The sequence below is a fragment of the Taeniopygia guttata genome, chromosome Z, assembly GCF_048771995.1.
Source record: "Taeniopygia guttata chromosome Z, bTaeGut7.mat, whole genome shotgun sequence".
NCBI classification, from domain to species: Eukaryota; Metazoa; Chordata; class Aves; order Passeriformes; family Estrildidae; genus Taeniopygia; species Taeniopygia guttata.
In genome coordinates, this window is record NC_133063.1 from 33,900,660 (window position 1) to 33,921,810 (window position 21,151).

The window sequence follows — 21,151 nt, forward strand, 5'->3', positions numbered from 1 at the left end:
TTTGGCACTTCAGTTGTACCTGTCCTTTCCCTGTTTCCTGCACCACACGACCACACCATTGCTGAGCTCCCAGTGAGCTTCCCCTCACACCCTGCAGATCCCTTGGGGGTGTTTTTGCTGGCCCATCTCCAGCCGATCCACTGCCAGCAGGGTCAGTGAGATCACTGGTGGTCAGATGTGTGCCTCAAAACTATTTGACCTGTCCTTTATGGCTGAGTTACAGCCACTGAGCATGATTTAAAGACAGCAGAGAGGATCCCAATCTGGTTCACTTCAGAGCACTCTGATAGCTCCTCCTTCTCAAGCCTCAAGACAAAATTTATATCCTTGCTCTCTGGGCCAGATCTTGAATCCTTACATACCATTTTATGGGTTCATTATAACCATATAGTCCTTCAATCCCAATTTAGTGGTGTTCTGCTGTATCTCCACAGAGATTCCACCTCTTTGTAAAGTGCCAGAGGCAGACAAGAGGATAGTCCAGCTTGTCTCCATTTCATATAACTCCTTCCAAACATTTTTTGCTATGTCCCTCTTGCAACATGGCCCTGTGGCTCACTTGTGGCTGTCTCTCCTGGCTGGGCTGCTCTTGAGCAGCTGCCCACCTAGGCTGACTTCACACCTCAGAGAGACAATTGACCCCCCTCCACAGCCTGTTTGGTCCCTGCTGCCCTCTACACCATGCAGCCAGGGTAGGAGGGTATATAAATAATAAAACCTCCCTGACTGCTCCCCCTTCCCTGAGCTCACAGGGTGCAGGACAGGTTCAGAAGCTGGCAGCAGTTTCCAAGCACAGTTTTCAAGCAGCTAGGTTAGAAATGGTTTGTTTGAAAAAGGAAGTTGTCACCCATGGATTGCTGTTAAAAAAAAAAAAAAAAAAAAAAAAAAAAAAAAGTACTTTCTCTCTTTAGTCTTGTTCTGTGTGCTTTCTCAGGATTTTGGAACTCTTACTTAGATTCAGGGTATGTTCCTGCCTATGAAAAAAAAAAAGCAAAACCGTAATGCTGCCCACTGTTTTCCAGTTTTCTGCACAGAAGTAAAAAATAGAAATAAAAATACACCCCTCAAGTTTTTCCTGAAAGTTTTCCAATCCTGCAAGTTTTCATAGAGTTTGGCTAAACAAAATCATTGCCTGTGTCATAACTGTGTTTTGTGTGTGCCTTTAGAATAAGTCATTAAGCATATCTGGTGTTCTCAGACCAAAGGAGAGAGACATCAAGACGACTGTGCGTGTGTCCAGCTGTCACGTAAAGAGGTCTGACAGTCAAGGTCTCACAATTCCCACTCTCCTGTGCAGTCTCTCTGGTAGATCAGGTGTGGATGCCTTGTGCTTTTAAGCATGTGGACTGAAAATCAGGTTTTCTACTTTATAGAGAATATGCAGGCTTTTTCAGGAGCACAAATAGGAGTGTGCATATGTCTAAACAGCAGGAGAAAGGACAGATGATCTGAAGACTTAACACCAGCTCACCTCTAAGCATGTTCATGCAAAGATGTAGGAATGATGTTACAAAAGTAAAAGAAAGGTCAGTCAACCTTTTTCAAACCTGTAGAGTTGTGTTTGCACTGTATATCCCCTCTCTATATGTTTGGTTCATCCCAGTTTTCCCATCAGTACCTGCATGTCCATCAAACCCCAACCCATCCCCCTGTCTCCTCCCCAGTGATGCGTCCATCACCTGCTGACCACTCCCCTTTGTCCAGACCCTTCTCCCAGGGTCACCAGGTAACTGGACCCTGGCTGGGACTCCTCCCTCACCCCCTCCTCAGTGGTCACTCTGAGGCTTTGCCCCCAGAGAGCCACTCCCATGTCCTTCCCCCTTTGGCTGGTCAGGCTTACCCTGCCCTCTATATCTGGCCGGTTTGGGCGGGGACTCAGCCTCTCTCACTCAGAACTCCTTCGAGGCGACATTAAAAAACCTTGGAACCAATCCTGAAGGGAGAGCGCCTTTTTCTTCGCTTGTGGGACTAGCTCGTCTTTGGACTCACGTGGGGCTTCTCCAGGCCCTCTGAGATTCCAGGAGAAGCCCTTCCCTCTGCCTGCCTCACCCCAACTGCCCAGCTGGCCGGGCTCCACTGGGAACACCCGTGGATTTGAGGGAGAGACGCAGCACAAACCCTTAACCCAGTCCAGCTCAGGAAAGTCTGTTTTCCTGATGAGTCTCTGTAAGAAACACCATATGGGCAGCCAGCTCACCTGAAGAACATTGAATTAGCTGTAGAGACATATATATGATACTGACATTTTCCCTGACACAAGAATTTCCAAACAAAATAATTGTCACTTGTTAGCATATATTTGTAGCTCGAAATCAGACCTCACTGTGCTCAGACATGAGAGGGGTCTGGAAAGCAGTAGCAGCTGGACTAGCTCAAATCACGCACATTTTTGAGTAACTCCCTTGAACTAAGGAGTGTTTACATATTTTGAAAAGCAGGATTGCAAAGAGACACTTGAGGACAAGAAGAATGTACAAACTTAAACATCTGTGGCAGAATAAGCAGCAAAATATCCAGATAGCATGAACTCTGGAAAAACAGAGAAATAGAGAACCTCCAAGCTATATCAAGGATCCTTGAAGCATCCTTCAATCTTTTGAGTGGTAAAACACCATTTATATAAAAACAGTTTAATTTTGTGCTCAGTGTGGGTGGTAAATAGGAAGGCTTCTTCTTGTTTCAATTGGCCTTTTGATCTCTTAATAAAGATGCACCTAAAACAACAAAGTTTTTAATCAGAAACAAAAAAAGTAATGCCATGGATGGGGAATTATTCTTTCCTCTTGAATAAAAGCCACAACCAAGAATTCTTTCCTGAACTTGCCAGAAAGCCTTTGAAAGGGTTATAAACCAAATTCTGCACAGAAGTTAGGGTAGTCTCTTCTGCATTGTCTCTTCCTTCTCACAATTTTTCACTTCCTTTTTCTTTATGTATTGTATTTATTTATTTCCCATTGAATCAGAATGGTTTTGGTTATGAAAGGTCTTTAAGACCATTGACTATAACCATTAACATATCACTGTCAGGCCCAGCAGCAATCCATTCTCCTAAGTGCCACATCTACACATCTTTTAAATACTACCAGGGATAGTGACACCATTCAGGCATCATAGATAAAGATATTAAACCAAACTGTCCCCAAAACTGGGCCCTGGGGAACACCACTTGTGACTGTCTGTCTACTGACTTTAATTCCATTTCCACCTTGTCCTCCAGGGAATCACAAAGGAACTGCATCTGTGGGGTATAAACCCTGGCTGTCACCTTGAAGCTTGCCACAAAGATGGTTTAGGCTTTCTGGAGGAGTCACAGAGAAAGGCAACACAAATGAGGAACTGGAAGGACTCTAAGGGGTGACAAGAATATTCAGCAAGAGGCTGGGCATGCAAGGACTAGAGGAGGGAGTAGCAGATCTGTAACCATGTGAAGTCTAAGTTGTTAAGGAGAGAAAGGCTTTGATTAACATGAAAGAGGCTAACTTGCATTTGCTCCTGCTCGTGAAAGGCAGTGCTGCCCACCCAGATACGCCTATCCTGAAAGGGCACAAAAAGGCAAAAAGCAGGAAGGGAGTGTTGGCCCAGGTAATGCAGGGAAATGCACTGCAGGCTCCCAGCACTGTGATCTCAAATGTGGTGGCTCTCTGCTCTCAGAGCTCCAGTTCTGCACATCTCCTACTGCGTGCTGAGGCTGCATGCTGCAGCGCTGCACGTGTTGTGTGTTTAATGTTAACAGATCGCAATATAAACAGTCTGGCTTTCCCAGCAAATGGTGATCCAGGGCTTAAGCAGAAAATCCCAGAGGTATTGCAGTGCATTTCCATGAGACATGATTTATTTTGCAATTGTATGTTTTGGCTTTCTGTTCATTATGTCCAGTAATCAAGCTCTATGGGGCTGCTTTATCTTATACATGCCATGCCATGGAAAGCCCAGCACCACGGATTAGTCATGAATCACCAGGATCTGGGGAGATGAAAAAACTTGAACTCTTCTCATTTTTTTTTTTGTACTTAATAATGCTTCGAGTGATTAGGAACACCGGCTTCTTTTTCTGTCATTTTTCTGAAGCAGACACTTGGCTTCCATCAGTGCGTAAGTGATTGACTTCTCTAACAAAAGGCAGGGGGCTAATGAACCCTTTACATAAGTCATCTTTTCTTCAAAATGTGAAATAGGATTTAGCAGAAAAATAGAGTCATAAAGATCTATACTCAAACAGCACTGAAAGAATAAATTTATTTCACTTCTGCCCTCTTCCTATGGCTATGCAGATCTATGTGTGGACACATCTATTTCTATACATAAGAATTTTATATACATGATACAACCAGATTTGCTTTAGTTAACCTTCTATGGTTAAATCCAAACTGGGGACACATTGTAGGAGAAACACTGTAGCAGAAAAAAAAGGAAAGGAGGGTGAAGAGCAAAAGGAAAAGGAAAAAAGCAGAGGAAGGAATAGGAAGAGGGAAAAGAAGCAGTAAGTCTGTTTTCTCTGTGCAGGAAGTGTTTTCTCTATAGCAACAAGATGAGGTCTGAGGTTAAATGGTGCAAATGTGGACTTCAAAGAAAGGAAGGTGCGCATAAAAGAATCACAGAATGGATTAACTGATTTACTGGAAATAACCTGTCCCTTTGCTGCCCCTGTGTTTTAGCCCTATGCTGTCTCCTGGAAGAGAAAAGCCTGTGCCTCGATACAGTTTTTGACTAATTCTCCTCCACATTCAAAAATACCAGTTCTTCCAAAAAAGGGTATTTCTTTCACGCTCCATATTACACATGCCATATACTTTATTGTACTAGATACAACCTCTAAACATTTACAGTAAGTGCACTTAGTAACAATATTGTTTGCAAAGCTCATTGGTTCTCTCAATACTTTTGAATTACAAACACGGCTTTATTTAAACAGGAAAAATTAACAGATTCCTGAGTCTCTCACATACAGTTTTGGTTATCAGAATTTTATCACAGACAAAAGGGAACATTTCATGGAGGCTCTTATTGAAAAGCTGGCAGCTATTAATGTGTTGGATTTTCATATACTGCAGAAGACAGCAGCATAGTTTAATATCCTCGTGCTCTGTGTTTTTCTTGTGGCTTTTTTAGTTTGTTTTGTGAGGTTTTAATTGTTGTGAGGTTGTAATTGTTTTGCTTTGGTTTGAGTGTTTTGTTTGTTTTCTTTAAATATCAACCTCTTTTTTGTCTTCTTGATAGATTTAGAAAAGAGTAGCTAGGTGAATAGCTTCTTAGAAAATCCTCTAAGAGAGGAAAATAGAAGGAAAGATCCTTATCTTAACATAAATTTCCTAAGGAGCTGTGGCTGGGCAGGTGTGAATGTCAGTAAAGCTAACTCTCTATTGGAAGTGGCCTTTCCAATCGAATGGAAAAGCCAAGCAATTTGTCTGAACAAATGAGATTGCAGTTGCAAATCCCCTTATAGACATCAGTGTATAGCACAGACTGGTGCCTCACAGCAAGAACTGGTTTGAAAGGACATGACAGGTACACTTGCAATAACTGGAAAGCCCTTAACAGGACCAGAAAAAGGAAAAGCCTGTATTTACTTCTGCAGCGAATGGAAAAAAACTAGCCAGTTTGCTAAGACTGTTCTCTGCCAGCTACATCCAGTCTTGCAGTCAGAAAAGACCCAGAACAATGACAGGGACACCAAGGGATGGGGTCATGGCTCCTCATGGGTTGGGGACAATGCCCTAGAGAAACGCCTTTGCCCACTTTGATTCACTTTGATTCACACATACTGAAAAACAGACCAGGGGTGTTTGCATCAAAGCCTCTCCGTTTGGTGGTGCTCTTTTTAATCCTACCTGGTAAAACCAATCTACATGGTGGACTTTTATTTCTTTCACAGAAAAATCTACATGTTTTTTGTCTGTGGATACTCACTGCAGACAGATCTGCCTGCAGCGGTGTCACAGACAGAAACCCTAGATGGCTTTACAGTAGTTAAGTATGGTATCTGGTAGCATACTTCTGGGGCAACACAAAGGTCAAAAAAAGGTAAAAAACCTGGTTCAGAAGCAGACCCCACTTCAGTTTCCCCTGAAACACTGCTCCTTGGGACCCAGACTAGTCATGGTTAAACCTCTGCCCACCACACTAGTACAGACCAAAAGGTAGTCCATAACTGACCTGAAAAGTTTAATTTCAGTGCAAACCCATACTGGGACAAATTTATGTTGATATTCAGAAGTTACTTAGCAGAGGAAGGAGAACTAAAACACTGGATATAAGACATGTCTTTTCCTCTTTGACATCCAAGTTACCCTGGCTTAGTTTGCCCCATGAAGACAGCAGGTCTGCCCTTTCCCTTTCACCAAGTGGCCTACTCCGAGCTTTTGCTGCCTGATTGTTTAAATGCTGCTACAGCTGCGACTATTTGGCAAAGGCAGAGTTAATAAAAACAATGTGGCAACTATTTACAAAAACTCCATTACTGGTGCACTCTGGACAGAGAGGTATGCTGAATTTTAGGAACCACTGAAAAAGCCTTTTTTTGGTCTGCTCTCTCTTCTATCTGTCCAGTTTTTAGTATCTCAGTCAGAAGCCAGCCTGAAGCTGCCAAAGGATCCCAGAATACTCAGAACAAAAAAGGTGCTGACAAAGAAATCAATGTGTCAAACGTACATGGAATATATTTTCAATCGTTTATAAAAATGTGCTTTTTCTGACCAATGGGTTACCTAGCTTCTGTATATCTATCACAGCAACAGGGAATTAAAATCCAAAGGCCATATTTTAATTAGTTTTCAGATTTATACTGCCACTGGAACTACATGAAGTAGAAAACCTCATTTTTCTTGATCTGCAAATTATATTCCTTTTAATACACAATTTCCCACCACTACAATTGCTGACACAAACACCATTAGATTTGAACTTCAAGAGGATTTCCTTGGACCAGAGGCAATTGGCAACAAAAGAATTTTAATGACTGTGGGAGGATCGTTGGTATTTTAAGAAGTGTTCTAAAACCTTTTGAAGATTTGAGATAAGTAAAAATAAGTGGGGCAATCTGTTTCCCTAAGTACTTTGCACTACGTTTTCACATAGCAGAAGTGTGTTCTACAATTGCACAATGGGGCTGAAAAAATCTGAGTAGAAGACCAAAATTTAAAAAAAATTCTGAGATGACAACAAATGACTGGGAATGATTCTAAGGAACACAGCTAATGAATCTTTCTATTCTAGGCTCTGGTTTTTATTCTCTTTGCTCACTGGTGCTTTAATTTCATTAGCTTGCAAAGAACTACTCAATTCAGAGTTCAGACTTCTTAAGGATATAGGAACAACACGTCAACAACACAAAGCACTAATCAAATTGTTATATAGCAGCCATATGCTCAGTGAATTCCTCTAGCAGAATTACATAAGCAATGTTCCTCCTGTAGCATTTGATCTGAAAAATTGCACTTCAACTTTTAAAGAAAAACCAGCTGTTTTCAGGCATACTCCTGGATTAATATACCTGACAACTGAAATTTAACTGCTGTTAAGAGTTCAAAAGGTTCACCTTTTTGAATTGTTAAGTGCCTCCTTGGATTGAACTATATACCTGGACAACAAAAATGCCCTCTGTCACAGTCACAATGATAACAAAAAACCTCCTTGGGTATGTGTCTTCACAAAAGGCCTTTGGACCCACCCATGTTCAAACAACCACATCACTCCTGTTTTCAAGTTATTCATCCATGGCTTCTCTAAACCCACCAGACTTCCAGCAGGTTAAACTAGAGTGAATGATTTGCTGGTATTTTGTAACATCATCCTCCCACACTATACAGATGAGATTCAATAAAAGCATGCAAATAGCAGTGAAAAGAACACTTGGAAAGGGCAAACACCCAAGCCCGAAAAACCCAAAATCCTACAATAAAGTGTCTATGATCTACTTTTGTGGGGATGTTAGGGACAGGAAAAAGTGCTCCTGCTGGATCCAAGGAAGAAAGCACTCTTGGGAAAAAAGAAATTGTTTTTCAGTCGGATGTCCCCTGTCTTTGGAGGAAGTCTTACCTCCTCCTTTCTTCTGCTTACCTGCACTAGTTCAAGTATCAAGCAGGCACTAAGGAAAAAATATGAGTGGATTAGTAAGCAGATGCTTTTAAAGGAAAAAGTTCATACAGCCTGTTCTTCTGTTTCTCTGTACAGTTCTATGAATAAAACTAAAGCAACCTGTACAATCACTTGCTCTAAAATACAGTCAGAAAAAAGACCAGTTTTGTTCAAAGCAAGTGGATATATTCAAAACCCTGGTCAGCTGGCTGACAATGTAATATTTATTTTCTCTGCCTATTCCACCTTCCACAGTGTCCACACAAAACTAGCTTGACATTTCAGGTGGATTTCAGTTTTACTGAAAACAGCGTCGTAACTCTTACTTCATTCAGTGGAGGCAGGATAATTCACTTGTTTCTCTTCCCTGTCTCAGGCAGTGAACTGCCTATTCCAAGCAATTTTTTGTGTGGAAGCATAAAATCCAAACATCTCCTCAAAGCAAGAGATGCTGGAAACACTGGATTTTGCTGAGCTGACCCTCTACCCTCCGTTTTTTCCCTGTCCAAATGGGAGAATATCATCCCTTAAGTTACATTTCCGTATGGTACAATGAAGAATATAAATATATATCTGTTTTGTGTTTTTTGTTTTGTTTTGTGGGGTTTTTTTTTTTTGTGAGTGTGGGGTTTTTTCCTTTTTTTTTTCACTTTTTTTGTTTTAGTTGTTTTTTTTTTCTTTTGTTATAGAGACAAATTACAATGATGAAAACAGCGCCAGGAATTTACTGTTGATATATTTTACTTTGTTAGGAGAACACGCAGTTTCTTGGAAAGAGGTCCCAAGTTTTTTATCAGCAGGATCTCATCTTTGCTCACATTTACCCCTCTTAATGAGTTTTGTTTACTATCAGTGGTTCTTGGTAACTGATATTCACATGAATTACATTTCTCTTCAAAACAGTCTCATATGAAAAAAAAAAACACCTGTTAGCTTAGGTATTTATAACAGTGTACATATGTGGCTATTATCTGTAATAAGGTCCAGTCATTTGCAATGGATAACTATTTTGTAAAGTGTCGACTTTACAAAATAAAATTGTGTCTTGGTTCCTAGTAGCCTACTGCTTCTGAAATGAAGGAGGCAACATTTGAATGGTACCCTACAAATACTTCTCAGTGCAAAAATGCAGAAGGTGTTTTGTTTTCAATTACAGGAAAGGTTCCATAAACACATACCTTCTCTTTTTCGCCCTTAAAAATGCATATGCTTTTTGCCATGAACAAGAAAAGCATTCCAAGAATATGCCATAATTTTTGCAATCTATCAACCTGACCGTAGCCCTTTAAGAGCCTTAGGGATGTGTCCTACTTTAAGAACTTGTCCATAAAAAACTTGGTAACTCTCACATGTTACAAATTTCATACTGTACTTCAAAGAAGAACCTTATATACATTGTGACTAAAGTACTGTTTATTTCATAATCTAAACAAACACTGGAATACAGTCTATGTTTTTCTACTTTCTGGCAGACTTTACAAAGAGCATTTTTTTTTTCATAATTAAAACAATCTGCATACACACAGAACATGCATTCTCTAACACCAGTAATGAAGGTAAGAAGAGTCAGTTTCCTCATCTTCCTGTTGCCTGTGTTAGAAAAAAATACTTTTCTTTTTACTGTAGTTATGACAGTGTGACTAAGGATACAAAGACTAGAGCACAGTTTTACTCCCTGCACAGAAAATGTTCATCACAAGCATGCTGATGGTGATACATATTACATGTCTATTAAATGATAGGCATATTTTTATCCCCTTTACTCCCTTTTTAAAAATACTAAGTGGCTACATGTAAATGCAGTGAAGCAAGTAGAAGCTTAATTAATCAGAGTTGATTCAGACTGGCACCAAGATGCAGCAAAGTTCAACAAAGTCTCAGAAAGGCTTTCCATGGGTTATTGATGGCCTCTTCTGCAAAGCAATTATCTTCTACTTTTTCAAAGTAGAAATCAAAGGCTTTGCAACATGGCCAGTCCTGTGGACAGGGCAGTCTGCGCTGGTATGTCAGGCCCTCTGGAAAAGATGCACTTGTAGTCCGTTAGTGTTTGAGAAAACATGAGTGGGTTACCTTCCCTGGGGTCAGACACCTGCCCCCTGCAGCATGGCCTGCTGCTGTTGGCCCTGCGGCCGGCTGTGTCTTCACACCACGGAGTGGTCGTTGCTGTGGACGCCAGCCAGGATGGTGTGGTTGAGGGAGGAGGCCGAGCGGTCCGAGCCTTCAGTGGGGCCATTGGTGCTCTCACTGCGCTGGCAGCACAGGATCTGCTTGAACGTCGCGCTCATTTCCTTGTCCCGGTAGGAGTATATTATGGGGTTCATGGCAGAATTGAACTCTGCCAGGAGAAGGAAGAATTTTTCATAGGCCAGGACATTGCACTGGGGACAGCAAACATCAAGGAGCAGCAAAACTAATCCTGGGGTCCAGCAGATAATGAAAGCACCTAGAAAGAGAAAGAATGGACAAAACACAAAGTCTACAAATATACTAATGTAGCATTACTTGTCAAAATACCATAAGAACCATCCAGACTGAAGCAGCAATGGTTAATTTTCTCTTTCAGGAGCATTGCTCCCACACTCTCTTTTCACTGACCCGATGAGAGGGATGCCTTTCAAAGATCTGTAAATGGTTATGGGCAGCACATCAGAAGAGCAAGACACACCCCCCAAGCCCCAGCTCCAGCCCCCCCACCATCTGAAACTCTGCTTGGCAAATACATTTACATTTAAAGTTGATAATGAGGAACATATTTTCCCTTCAGCTAGAGCCCTCTGACTAATCAATCTCTTGATCAGAAGAAACAATACTGCAATTTACTTCTCAAACTAATAACAACAAAGAAAACCTTTCTGTGAGTGCTGTGACTGAAGCATCAGTAATAGAAAAGGAGTGGTGCAGGCAGCAATTCTCAAGAAAAAGAAAGCCTGGGTCTTGTTAACCCATTTCAGCCCCATTATGTGATGGAAAGTCCTAAACACACATCCTTCTTGCACTGAAATGCTGTCCTTCAGTGGATCTACTTCTTTTCTTAGGGCTCTATTCAGTCAAAATTCAGAGGCTCATCAGGCTTCAATACCGTCAAAGCCACAGAGTCTTACACCGATTAAAATGCTTCCCCCCTCCTTTTTCCTGTTTTCCAAAGCTCTGAGGAGAACGAAGCCCAGAACAAAATTTAGAGCTCAATGCAGAAATTAAATAAAATGCTTTGTACTTTATTGGGAGTATTGAATTAAAGGAAGATTGTAACTCCTTGCAGGGTTAGAGAGGTTTTAAATATAAGCTCTGCTGGGGACACCCTTATGCACCAATCATGTCAGAACAAAGACAGGGCTCCTGAGATTTTCCAGGCTGCCTTACTGAGGTGGAAACCAATGTCTTATCATCACTGAGCAGGATTAGCACAGGCAGCAGCAATAAAGACTTCCCAGCACTACTCTGAGAGCGTTGTTTTCAAACTGGTTCTCCTGTCACTGTGGTATTTATTTGATTACATACTGCTCCAGTCTCTTGCAGTACTAGCACCTAAATCAGTTCCCACACCAGGCAGTCTTTGCCATGCCTGCCAAGAAGGTGCCAGCAATTTCCAGCTTGGGCAGTGACAACTGTAAGCTGTGCAGTTTGGACAGCAAACCCACCTAGATCAAATAAAAGAAGATTTTTCCAAAGGGGTCTGCAAGCCTGCAATATATACCAGGTGACAGACATTGGTTACCAACCAGGCAACTGTATACACATGCTTTTTATACATCAAAAAGCATCCCTAAACTGAGTTTGCTTGCAACTAATGGTGCCACTCAATGTCTATTGCTTTGTTGACCAACACAGCTTACAAATGGAAAAAAGCTGGGGGCTGAATTGCCAGCTACCAGGTCAAAGCATGAAGCCCTTTCACCAAATGATTTTGTTAGGGTCTCTGGCAGCAATTTGACAGCATGGGGATGAAACTCTCCCTCGCTGAGGTGGCATCAAACACATGAACCCACTTCATAGCTTTTGTCTTTTTGCACCTCTTTTGGATTTCAGCAGTACTAGAAAAGAGTACTTGAAACCCATGCAAAGGACTACAGGCCTTTGTCCTTTCCTTGTACCTGTTGCCATAAGAGTAGAAAACAGAATCTCTTTATTTGTGGTATTGTCCATGCTGATAGAATCTGCGCCCTGCACAGAAAAGCTCTGTTGAACTGCTTTTTGCAGAAACTAAGTCATTAATTCAAATTCAACTACTCACTGTTGAAATTGTGCATGTTGTGCTTAGCCTCCTAGCTAGTAAGGCAGCAGTGGACTTTGTTCTAGCTTAAACATGCATTTTCTTCACTATAGGGTGCCTTGGGAGAACAACATCAGAGATGAGAACATTGCAAGTCATGGGATCTACATTGAAGGACAAAAGACAATGACAGCATCCTCACCAGGCCTGTAGCAGAAAAGTCCAATGTAGAAACAATGGAGCTAGCAGGAAAGCTCTTATAGTGTTTTTCAAAGTTGGAATTGAAGGCTTCCAATTTTCCTTTTTTTTTTTCAATCTGTTGCTAAGAACCAACAGAACATTCTGTTAGCATATTTTTTGATATGTTAGAAACAGCAACCAAAAGCTCTGTGGTGAGGCAGACAGGAATTTGCTCCTGAGAAAGCTCCAAAGTCATCCAGAAAAATCCACTGCACTGAACGCTTGTCTCAGATGGAGTTCCTGAGCCTCTCTGGGCTCGTCAGTATCTCAGACAGGTCTGATAACCTATGTGCTGAGGCTTGATTAGCTGAACTCAAGAAAAACTGGACTGTGGTTGAGCAACCAACTAATTGCTCTGTGCAGCTCAAGTTACACTGAAGGATGATAAAAACAAAAGTTGCCTTCCCATCCAGCTCTGGAAGGAAGTCACCACTGCGCAAATTGTCACCCTTCTGCTCCTAGCAAAACATTCCCCCATGCTAATGGCTCTGACAGCTTATTAAATGCTTGTAAATGGTGACAGTGCCTCAGCTTTGCTCACTTTTTATTTAACTGTAGGTACACCGGAAAATACTGCGAAGCATCACTCATGGTAAGGATGTGTTTGAGTTAGGTACAGAGGAAAACATAAATGTCAGGCTCTTAATACTTCAGATTTAGGAAACTTCATCTGTTAAACATGGAATTATTTTTCTGCAAGTAAAGCAATGATTGATTTTTTTTTTCCTCTTACTAGAATATTTGTTGAAGTAAGGGGAAAGTGAGATTAATCTTCCCCTCCCAGAAATCTGTTGTGAATTGACTTCACCAAGAACGAAGATCTAAAAATACCACATTAAATAAAACAGTGATATCTAAAAGCTTCCTGCTTCCATATACTGGAAAGCTCTAAGCATACACCAAAATATTGATGTTTTTCTGCTCAGAATCAGAACTCAGAGCAGTCTAAAGTACACTGTTAGTAATTTCCAGGGGCATCTTATAATTTTACAGACTTGGTCAAACCTAATTTACAATGACATACAAAACAGATCTGTTGCATTCAGTGACTTGAACCTTTGTGGAAATGCCATAGTCATACCACAGTACTAGGAGAGCCCAGCGTACCTGAAAAAAAGTGCAGACTTTATGTCTTTGGGTGGTTGAAGAACACTGTTCCCTGGACAGTGAGCACCTTGGGATATTACCTCCAGCCCTGACAGTCCTTCAAAGGCAACGGCACTGCAAGAAGCTAAATGAGCTCTTCAGCTGCAGTAGAAGGAACATTCCCATGGAGCATGGCCAAGGTCTGTCCTGAGGGTCAGACCACAGAGGGCTGGGTGAAGAAGAAATGCCCATCAGGCTGAATGTCCATCAGGGGTGAATGGCTAGCCATTAGACAGGAAAGCTTGAAGGAACCAGAGAAATGGCACATCTGAAAAGATTGAAGGGTCCCTACAGACTGAGAAGCATGTTTTACAGCAAGAATGAGTTACAAAAAAACCATTTATAACCTAACCTAATTTTTTTCTGAGGTGTGATACCTCTCATCCCAAAAATAAATGAAACTCCGACTCCTTGTGCATTGTCTGTCTTGCAGAGTTGTGGTAGAAGTCTACTGGAGGCTTTCCAATGTCTGTGATATGACTAAATCTCATCTGTCTAGAACCCTTGTCTAGTGTATCAGTGCAGATTATGTTTCCATGGCAGCTGGACATTGGAAACCCTTGGGTAAACAAGACAAAGCCTCACAGCAAGGTTTGACTGCAAGAGAGTAAAAACTGTTGTAGGCACTAGGCATATGAAACCAGCCATGATAAATCACACAAAAATCAGTGAGTACAAGAACAAACAAGTACAACTCCAAAAACCAGCAGCAGAAAAAAAATAAGCTACACAAGAATAAACACTGATGAGCTAGTCACTCATTACTAGGATACCAGACTGGATGGCTACTCATGAAACTTCTTGTGTTAGCAGGAAAAGTGTTTCCTAAGCAACACTCTTTTTTTTTTTTGTGTGTGTGTTTTTTTTTGGTGTGTTTTTTTTTTGTTTTTTTTTTTTTGTTTTTTTTTGTCTTTTGCCTTGGAGAGCCTATGTCTGTGTTTATTATGTGGACACTTGTTTTCCTCTAACTCAAAAGAGCAAAATAAAAGAAGCACTTCTGCTTCTGCCAAGTCACACACTGCTGTCCTTCAGAGGCTCCAGAGGGATGAAGCTCTTGTCAATCCACACCTATTCTGAAACAGCCTTCTTCTCTACCTTAACCACACTGTGTGCCTTTCATGTGCTCTCTTCTATTCATCTTGTGTGTTAACCCTGCTATCTGGCATGGGCTCACACTCACCCTGCAAATTCCTCAGTCTACGCGGAGAGGAAAAATATTGAAAGGGCCTCTTTTGCTGAGTGAGAGAAGGATAAAAAAAAATCTCTCCTGTGTTTGCAGTTTTTTTTAAGATTACAGGAATAGAAAAAGGAACTAGCATATTAAAGACAGAAAAGATCCTTTCCAGCTAACTACAGGAACATTTATAATCTGCTGCTGCTGCTCTCCTACTCTAGTCCATCTGCTGTCCTCTCCAAATCCCCTCCCGCTCTCAGAGGGGTACTTGTGACAGGCAGCTGCACCCCCTCTTCCTCTGGGACAACAGTGACTGAGAGAGGAAAGGACATTGAACATCACTGCTATCACCGTTATCACAGCTACCAACAGGGAGAAGAGTCCTTCTGCACTTGATGCAGGCTAAAAGCAGTGCTCTGGAAGAATGATTTGTTTTAATTAACAATACCATAGCCAAAAAGGGCTGCAGAAGTGCCTGGCATTTTTCACATTCTGATAAATTCCCATCCTCATCAGGGAAGCTAGCTGAGGTGCAAGCCCATCAGCTGCAACACAACTGCACTTCTTCATGCCCTAGCCATCTGCAAATTCTATCAATAGTCCTCCTTATCACACTGAGGATTATCTTGTGCATAGCACCAACAGAGATAAATACTACAAGCAATAGTGCCTATTTACAGTTATCTATTGTTTCCTCCGACACAAACATGATAGCATGAAATCTAAAATGAATGATTATAGATGCCAAAGATCATGAAGAGCATTTATCATGCTGTAAACATACAGAGTTTAAGAGTGATTCTTCTAATTCTAGTCTGACCTAATTTTTCCTAATTTTGACAGAACACTATTACAATAGAGCTAATAGGTCTTGGTGGATGAAAACACTGTTCTTGTTTTTTGCATTTTCTGCTGGAAATAATTAACATGGGGTAATGTTTGCTTTAACACATGGAATTTTCATGTGAAGAAATAAAATGTGACTACCACATTTGGATCAGATTAATAGATTTAAATAACTGTGAGCTAAACTTGACAAATGCTGAAAAACTTTATATGTGAAAGGGTTGCCTCTCCATCCACAGACTCCAAAAGACTTGAGGAGGACGACAGTGAAGGAAAGCCCTTGAAAAATACCCCAGGTGGGGAAGAGCTGCCTACAGGGTACCGGTTGAAAAAGGTGCTATCAGAAGCTTCATTTACTCAAGGTGTCTTTATTTAAGGAAGCTGTATGAATTCTGAAAGAGTGAGAGATTCATAGCACACTCCTCAGTTTTTGAATGATTATAAAATGCTGCCTTCTTTTACATGCCTCTGGGAGACTTTACACTTTGGGTGCCTTTGTGTTTCAAGCCAAACAATCCTCTGGTGAGACTGTGTGTGAAAGAAAAAGGAAATATCTCCAGAAGGAAAGATGGGATAGCAGTGTAAAACAAGAAATGAGAAACAATGCAAAGGTAAATAAAATCTACATTAATATTCATGCAACACTATCTTACATACACTTCTCTCAGATGGTTTGAAGCAAGAGGATGTGAACACATAAGAGAGAATACCAACTAGAGAGCATATGAAAGGAGCTGGGTGATACAAGCCAGCAGCTTGTCTTTCACAACACTATATATGCCCTATCCCTAGGGATCCATGTTCTAGTCTCCTGGGAGCTGAGCAGCTCTAAATCTGCAAGTTCTAGTTAAAACCCTATCCTCAGATTTATCAAATAACTTAACTCCACATGAATTCTGTAACTGACAGGTTTAGGAGATTTTTTAGTCTACTGTACCCATGGTTTGTAAAGGGGTTTTAGAATAAACTGGTTATGCTATTATTGCATCAGATCCCTGATTTCCTACCCTTTCCACAGTTACCTGCATGTGCACAATCCAAACTCTTGCTGAATCTTGTTCTAGGAATTTCAGCTAGCAAGTTTAGCCATACTTTGTACAAAATAATGGCTGGATTGCGTAGGAATAGAGAAATCACATCTTGCTCAAAAATGTGTTTCCTCTTCTTAACAGGAATTCAGAATGTGTCTGCTTCAAGCATCTGTCTTCACCTTTGAAGGTGCACAGAACTTTTTGGTGCTTAAGGCATGGCTATCTTTGTCAACAAACCATCCCTTCTCTGAGGAACCCATCTGCTTCCATCTTCACACATTTGTCTGGTTTAAAACATGTTAATGACTTAACATGAAAGCAGCCTTGAGGCTCTGCCTGTGCTATGGCTGGGCTGGGAGGAGCGGCATGTTAGCATCACCTCTTTCTGGGCCTTAATATTTAGTATTTCATGTGTGTCTGTTCATGCATCCAATCCTCGTCACCTTTTTTCATTTCAGAAAAAATAAAGTAATAAACTCTTTCTAGGGGGACACATCATCTTGACTACCAATGATACTTCTGCTAGCACCTAGACTCCTTTGCTAAAGGCTGGGCTCTGCTTTACCTGCTCTCTTCCAGTACTCACATCAGCACATAAATATCTTGGTGAAATCATCAGCTCAAAGCCTTTCTTTTAAACCAGACACACTTTGGTGCCTATACCTGCTACACAGAAGGTCAACTGAAGAAACATCTGACCTATTAGGATGTTATACAGGGAGCTGACAACAACCATTAGCCGATAATTCCATTGGCATCACTAGCTGCGTGACCATCATCTCTGAAGAGATGGTGATGGAGATACACGGACCCAAAATGCCTGTGGTCAGTAGAGCTGCATCTACAGAGATCCTACCTTCCCTTATCTCAGGGTGAGTCAACACCTTTCATCTTCTCTTCCTGTTTCACTTTGCAAATCCAGACCAGAGGTGATGAAGAACAGGTTTCTCCTCAGCCAGACTCCCAAGTGGCAGCTGTGGGAATCTTTGTGAGCTGGCTCTCTGCAGCTCCTTGTGCTTCCTGCTCCGAGTGCTTTCTGGCATGTGCTGGTGGCTGGAGCAGAATGCTGGACTCTTGGCTTTCCTTCTGCTTGGCTTTCCCTATCTGCTGCATGTCTTCCCACTTGGACACCACCAGGTGATCCTTCCACAGAGCCTGGCACCTGATGTGAGTGTTTCCAATACTACATGGTCTCCAAGCACTTTTGTATCGCTGTAGCATCTAAAGCTTTGGCAGCGTGGAACAGCAAAAAGACAGAAAAGACTGGGGAGGACCAATAACAAAATAAAATTAACTGAAGAGAAAATGAAACCAGTTTAAGCCACCAGAAGTGATCTGCTTATTTCATGGGTGCTCGCCAAACTCTAGCCCAGGTTAACACTTCCTGTAATTCTCCACCTGATGCTTGCAGATGACTGCACTGATGCTTGCAGTCTTGCAATTGAGTGTACTGGTGTTTGGCCGGCTGATCCAGCCACCCTCTGGATTCCACATCTGACATCTCTGAAGGAGAACTCCAGTGCTAATGCAAATGGAGGAGACCAGAAGGGTTTCTCAATTGACATCTGCAAACCAAAGGTGTTTGAATAGTCCTCTTTTAGAACATACTTGTAATTGTTTTAAAGAACAACTTGTGAAGAGGGATGTGCAAAATGCATACCAAAAATAAAAGCAAAAGCTTAATCCTGTTTCAATTTATCTGTATCCCTCTGAATCCCTAAAAACAAGAAAAATGGAATTTGTTCCTGATCTAATAACTGCAGGAGAGAGATGGTGCACTGCCCCTCTTCAAAGGGAGAAACTAAGGTTTTTATCTATAGAAAGCATTTTAGACAAAAACAGGAAGTCATTAAATGCCAGTGGTCAGCATTCTGACTGTTTTCTCAATTCATAAAGATATGTGAAACTCATGTCTGAATAAAAGCTTGGCAGTTGCCAAAGCAATCTGATTATTTATCTCTGTGTAAAGACAAACATTAGTCCTTGTGGAGTTTCTCTGTCGCCAAAAAACCTGAAACACAGGGGGAATTTTGGTGTCTGCTTCAATTTTCTGGTGTTCTAGACAAGTCTTTATGCTCTAACTTCAAAACAAATACTCCTACAGTCCCAAATCAGTGTTGGTAGCTTGGCAGGAAAATGAACATGTAAGCCCAGCTGATAAGAGGCTTCTGGTACTGGTGTCTCTGGGCTGCAGGACAACCTGTTTACATACCCTAGTCCAAACTCAGGATTCTCTTTAGGGGCCCTGATTACTCGTAGGAAGGACTTGGAACTTCAGGCTGGGGACAGATGTCTCCCTGAACGGCAAGAGGACCGTGTCTGAAGGGTCTGGGTGAGGCTTTCAGGTGCCAGATGTGGGGCAGCTGGAGGTCATCAGGTCTCCTGAAACATGAAGATGCCTCTGCAGAAGTGAAGGCTCGCTGCAAGAGATGATGTGAGGCAAGGGCAGGACTGCTTGGCACCCTAGAAGCAGGGCTTGCAGACTGGACTCTCCTCTGCCTATTTCTGCAAGGTATGTTTAGTATGTTTGGAACTTGGGTGTTTTGCTGCTTTTTTAGCAGCTGCAGTTTCCAATCACAGAAAAATAATTCATGGCCACATTGAAAAAGCCCTGTTCTGCCCTCTTTTCCTACAGAAATCCATATAACTTCTGTGGTACTGTGCTACACAATCAGAACACCAGGCTCAAACAATACAGCATGTTTAGCAGATATCAAACAACTTTGCTATGTGAGATTGTTTAATTGTATTTTCCTTTGTTGTTAAGGACATTAAGTGTTACTGGTATTATGTTTGGATAAGCTCCAGTTGCAACACAAGATTTCAGATGAAGCCTGGATGGATGCAATTTAATATGCAAAGGACTGCCTTGATTCTTACATAAGATTAAACGAATAATATTAGAAGAAAAATATTAGCCTCTGTCGGTTCCCTTAATAGGAATAAAGTTCGTATTATTTAACATGCTAATACCAGACTCTGAGTAGGAGAAAGTGTTACCAAGTGTTACCAGCTCTAGCTCAACTGCAAGAAAATGTGTGCTTTTAATTTGTATGGCCATGCTAACATTTATCTGATTGTAGCTATCTGGTTAAGCTGTGGTAGACATCCTTTGAGGAAACTGCATTAAGATCAGTCACAGAAAATGGTTTTAAGAAGCAGAATCCATGCTGGCAGCTGTGCCTCTCTGAGAAAATGAAGAACACAAGCTCCAAAGTGAAGTGGTCAACAGGGTAAGCCCCTTTGGATATGGGAATACTACTCTAGGATGAATCTGCTTGGAAAAATTTGTCTGCCTTTGGACAAGTTAGAAAGGCCTTTCTAATTCTCACCAGAATATAACAAATCAAACTACTGCCTTAAAGCAAAAGCAGCCTTGGACAGACTGCACATGAACAGCACTATTACCTGAGTTGCCTGCAGTGTTAAGGTAATTCAGACATTATTCAGGCTATCAGACCATCAGAGAGGTACCGACAAGTGGCACTGCTAAAACAGAGGGGAGAAGACAAATGTGGCATTGCATATCACAGGAGAAGCACTGAGTGGAGAACCAGTCGTGTTTTGATTGTGACAAGTATATACTTACAGATTATTGAAAGGATAAATTCTGGGTTTTGGCACTTCATTCTACATGTACGTGTTAAAAAATATCTAGATGAGGCTGGTATCTAGGGCAGAAAATATAGGTTTTATTCTGCATTTCCACACTGTGAAGATGAGACTATATTTAAAGGGATGCAGCTACCTTTTGGCTCTCACAGATTCCTCTGGATTACCCATTAGGATGCTTGCTGTCTTGCTGCATATAATTTCAGTGTGGTAACACAGTATTTTTCATACTTCAAATGAGAAATTCAGTGAACAGGACTGGAAATGTTTCAGTGCTGTTGATGGATTCCAGGGGCAGCTTCTCTGTAATTTTTTTTTTTTTTTTTTTTTTTTACTAATTTACCATATCAGAATCTAGATCGATTCAAAATTTTCAAGCAAACACAGATGAGAGCTCTAAAGGAATCTAGCCTCTCTTTCAAGTCATATCATCAAGAATCACATTGCCATCTGGGGGGAGGGAAAGGTGTATCTTCAGCTAGCTCCTCTCAGCAGTACACACTGGTGTAAAACCCCAGCTATGTAGCTACACCGTCATGACTACAAATGAGGGTCCCATCTCAACCATTTAGAGGATTAGTCACTAAAACTGCTCCTGGGTTAAGTGAGCTTGATTTGGCTTACAGAACAGATCCCTGTGTTTCCACTGGCTTACAGGAACAGCCTTTTACCTTTGGCAGTCTGCTCTCCTGTTCTAAAAGTAACCTCTGCTAAGAAAAGTATGGCACCTCAAAGCACCTCAGAGTAGTGCTCGGACTGTGTTAGCACCGCATCCTTGGTTGCTTAGTTTAAAGATTGCCATATAAATAGCCTCTGAAA

General features: G+C 41.4%; 1 protein-coding gene across 3 annotated transcripts in view; it reads right to left on the minus strand.

Annotated features, from left to right (window-relative positions):
- Positions 1–4,773: 4,773 nt before the first annotated feature.
- Positions 4,774–21,151, minus strand: part of LPAR1 (lysophosphatidic acid receptor 1) — a 73,042-nt gene continuing 56,664 nt past the window's right edge. For all 3 annotated transcript variants that reach the window (XM_002189304.7, XM_030257941.4, XM_072921952.1), the window contains one exon: positions 4,774–10,516. In XM_002189304.7, the coding sequence (XP_002189340.1) occupies positions 10,215–10,516 (302 nt within the window). In that variant the 3' untranslated portion in view covers positions 4,774–10,214. The remainder of the gene's footprint in view (positions 10,517–21,151) is intronic.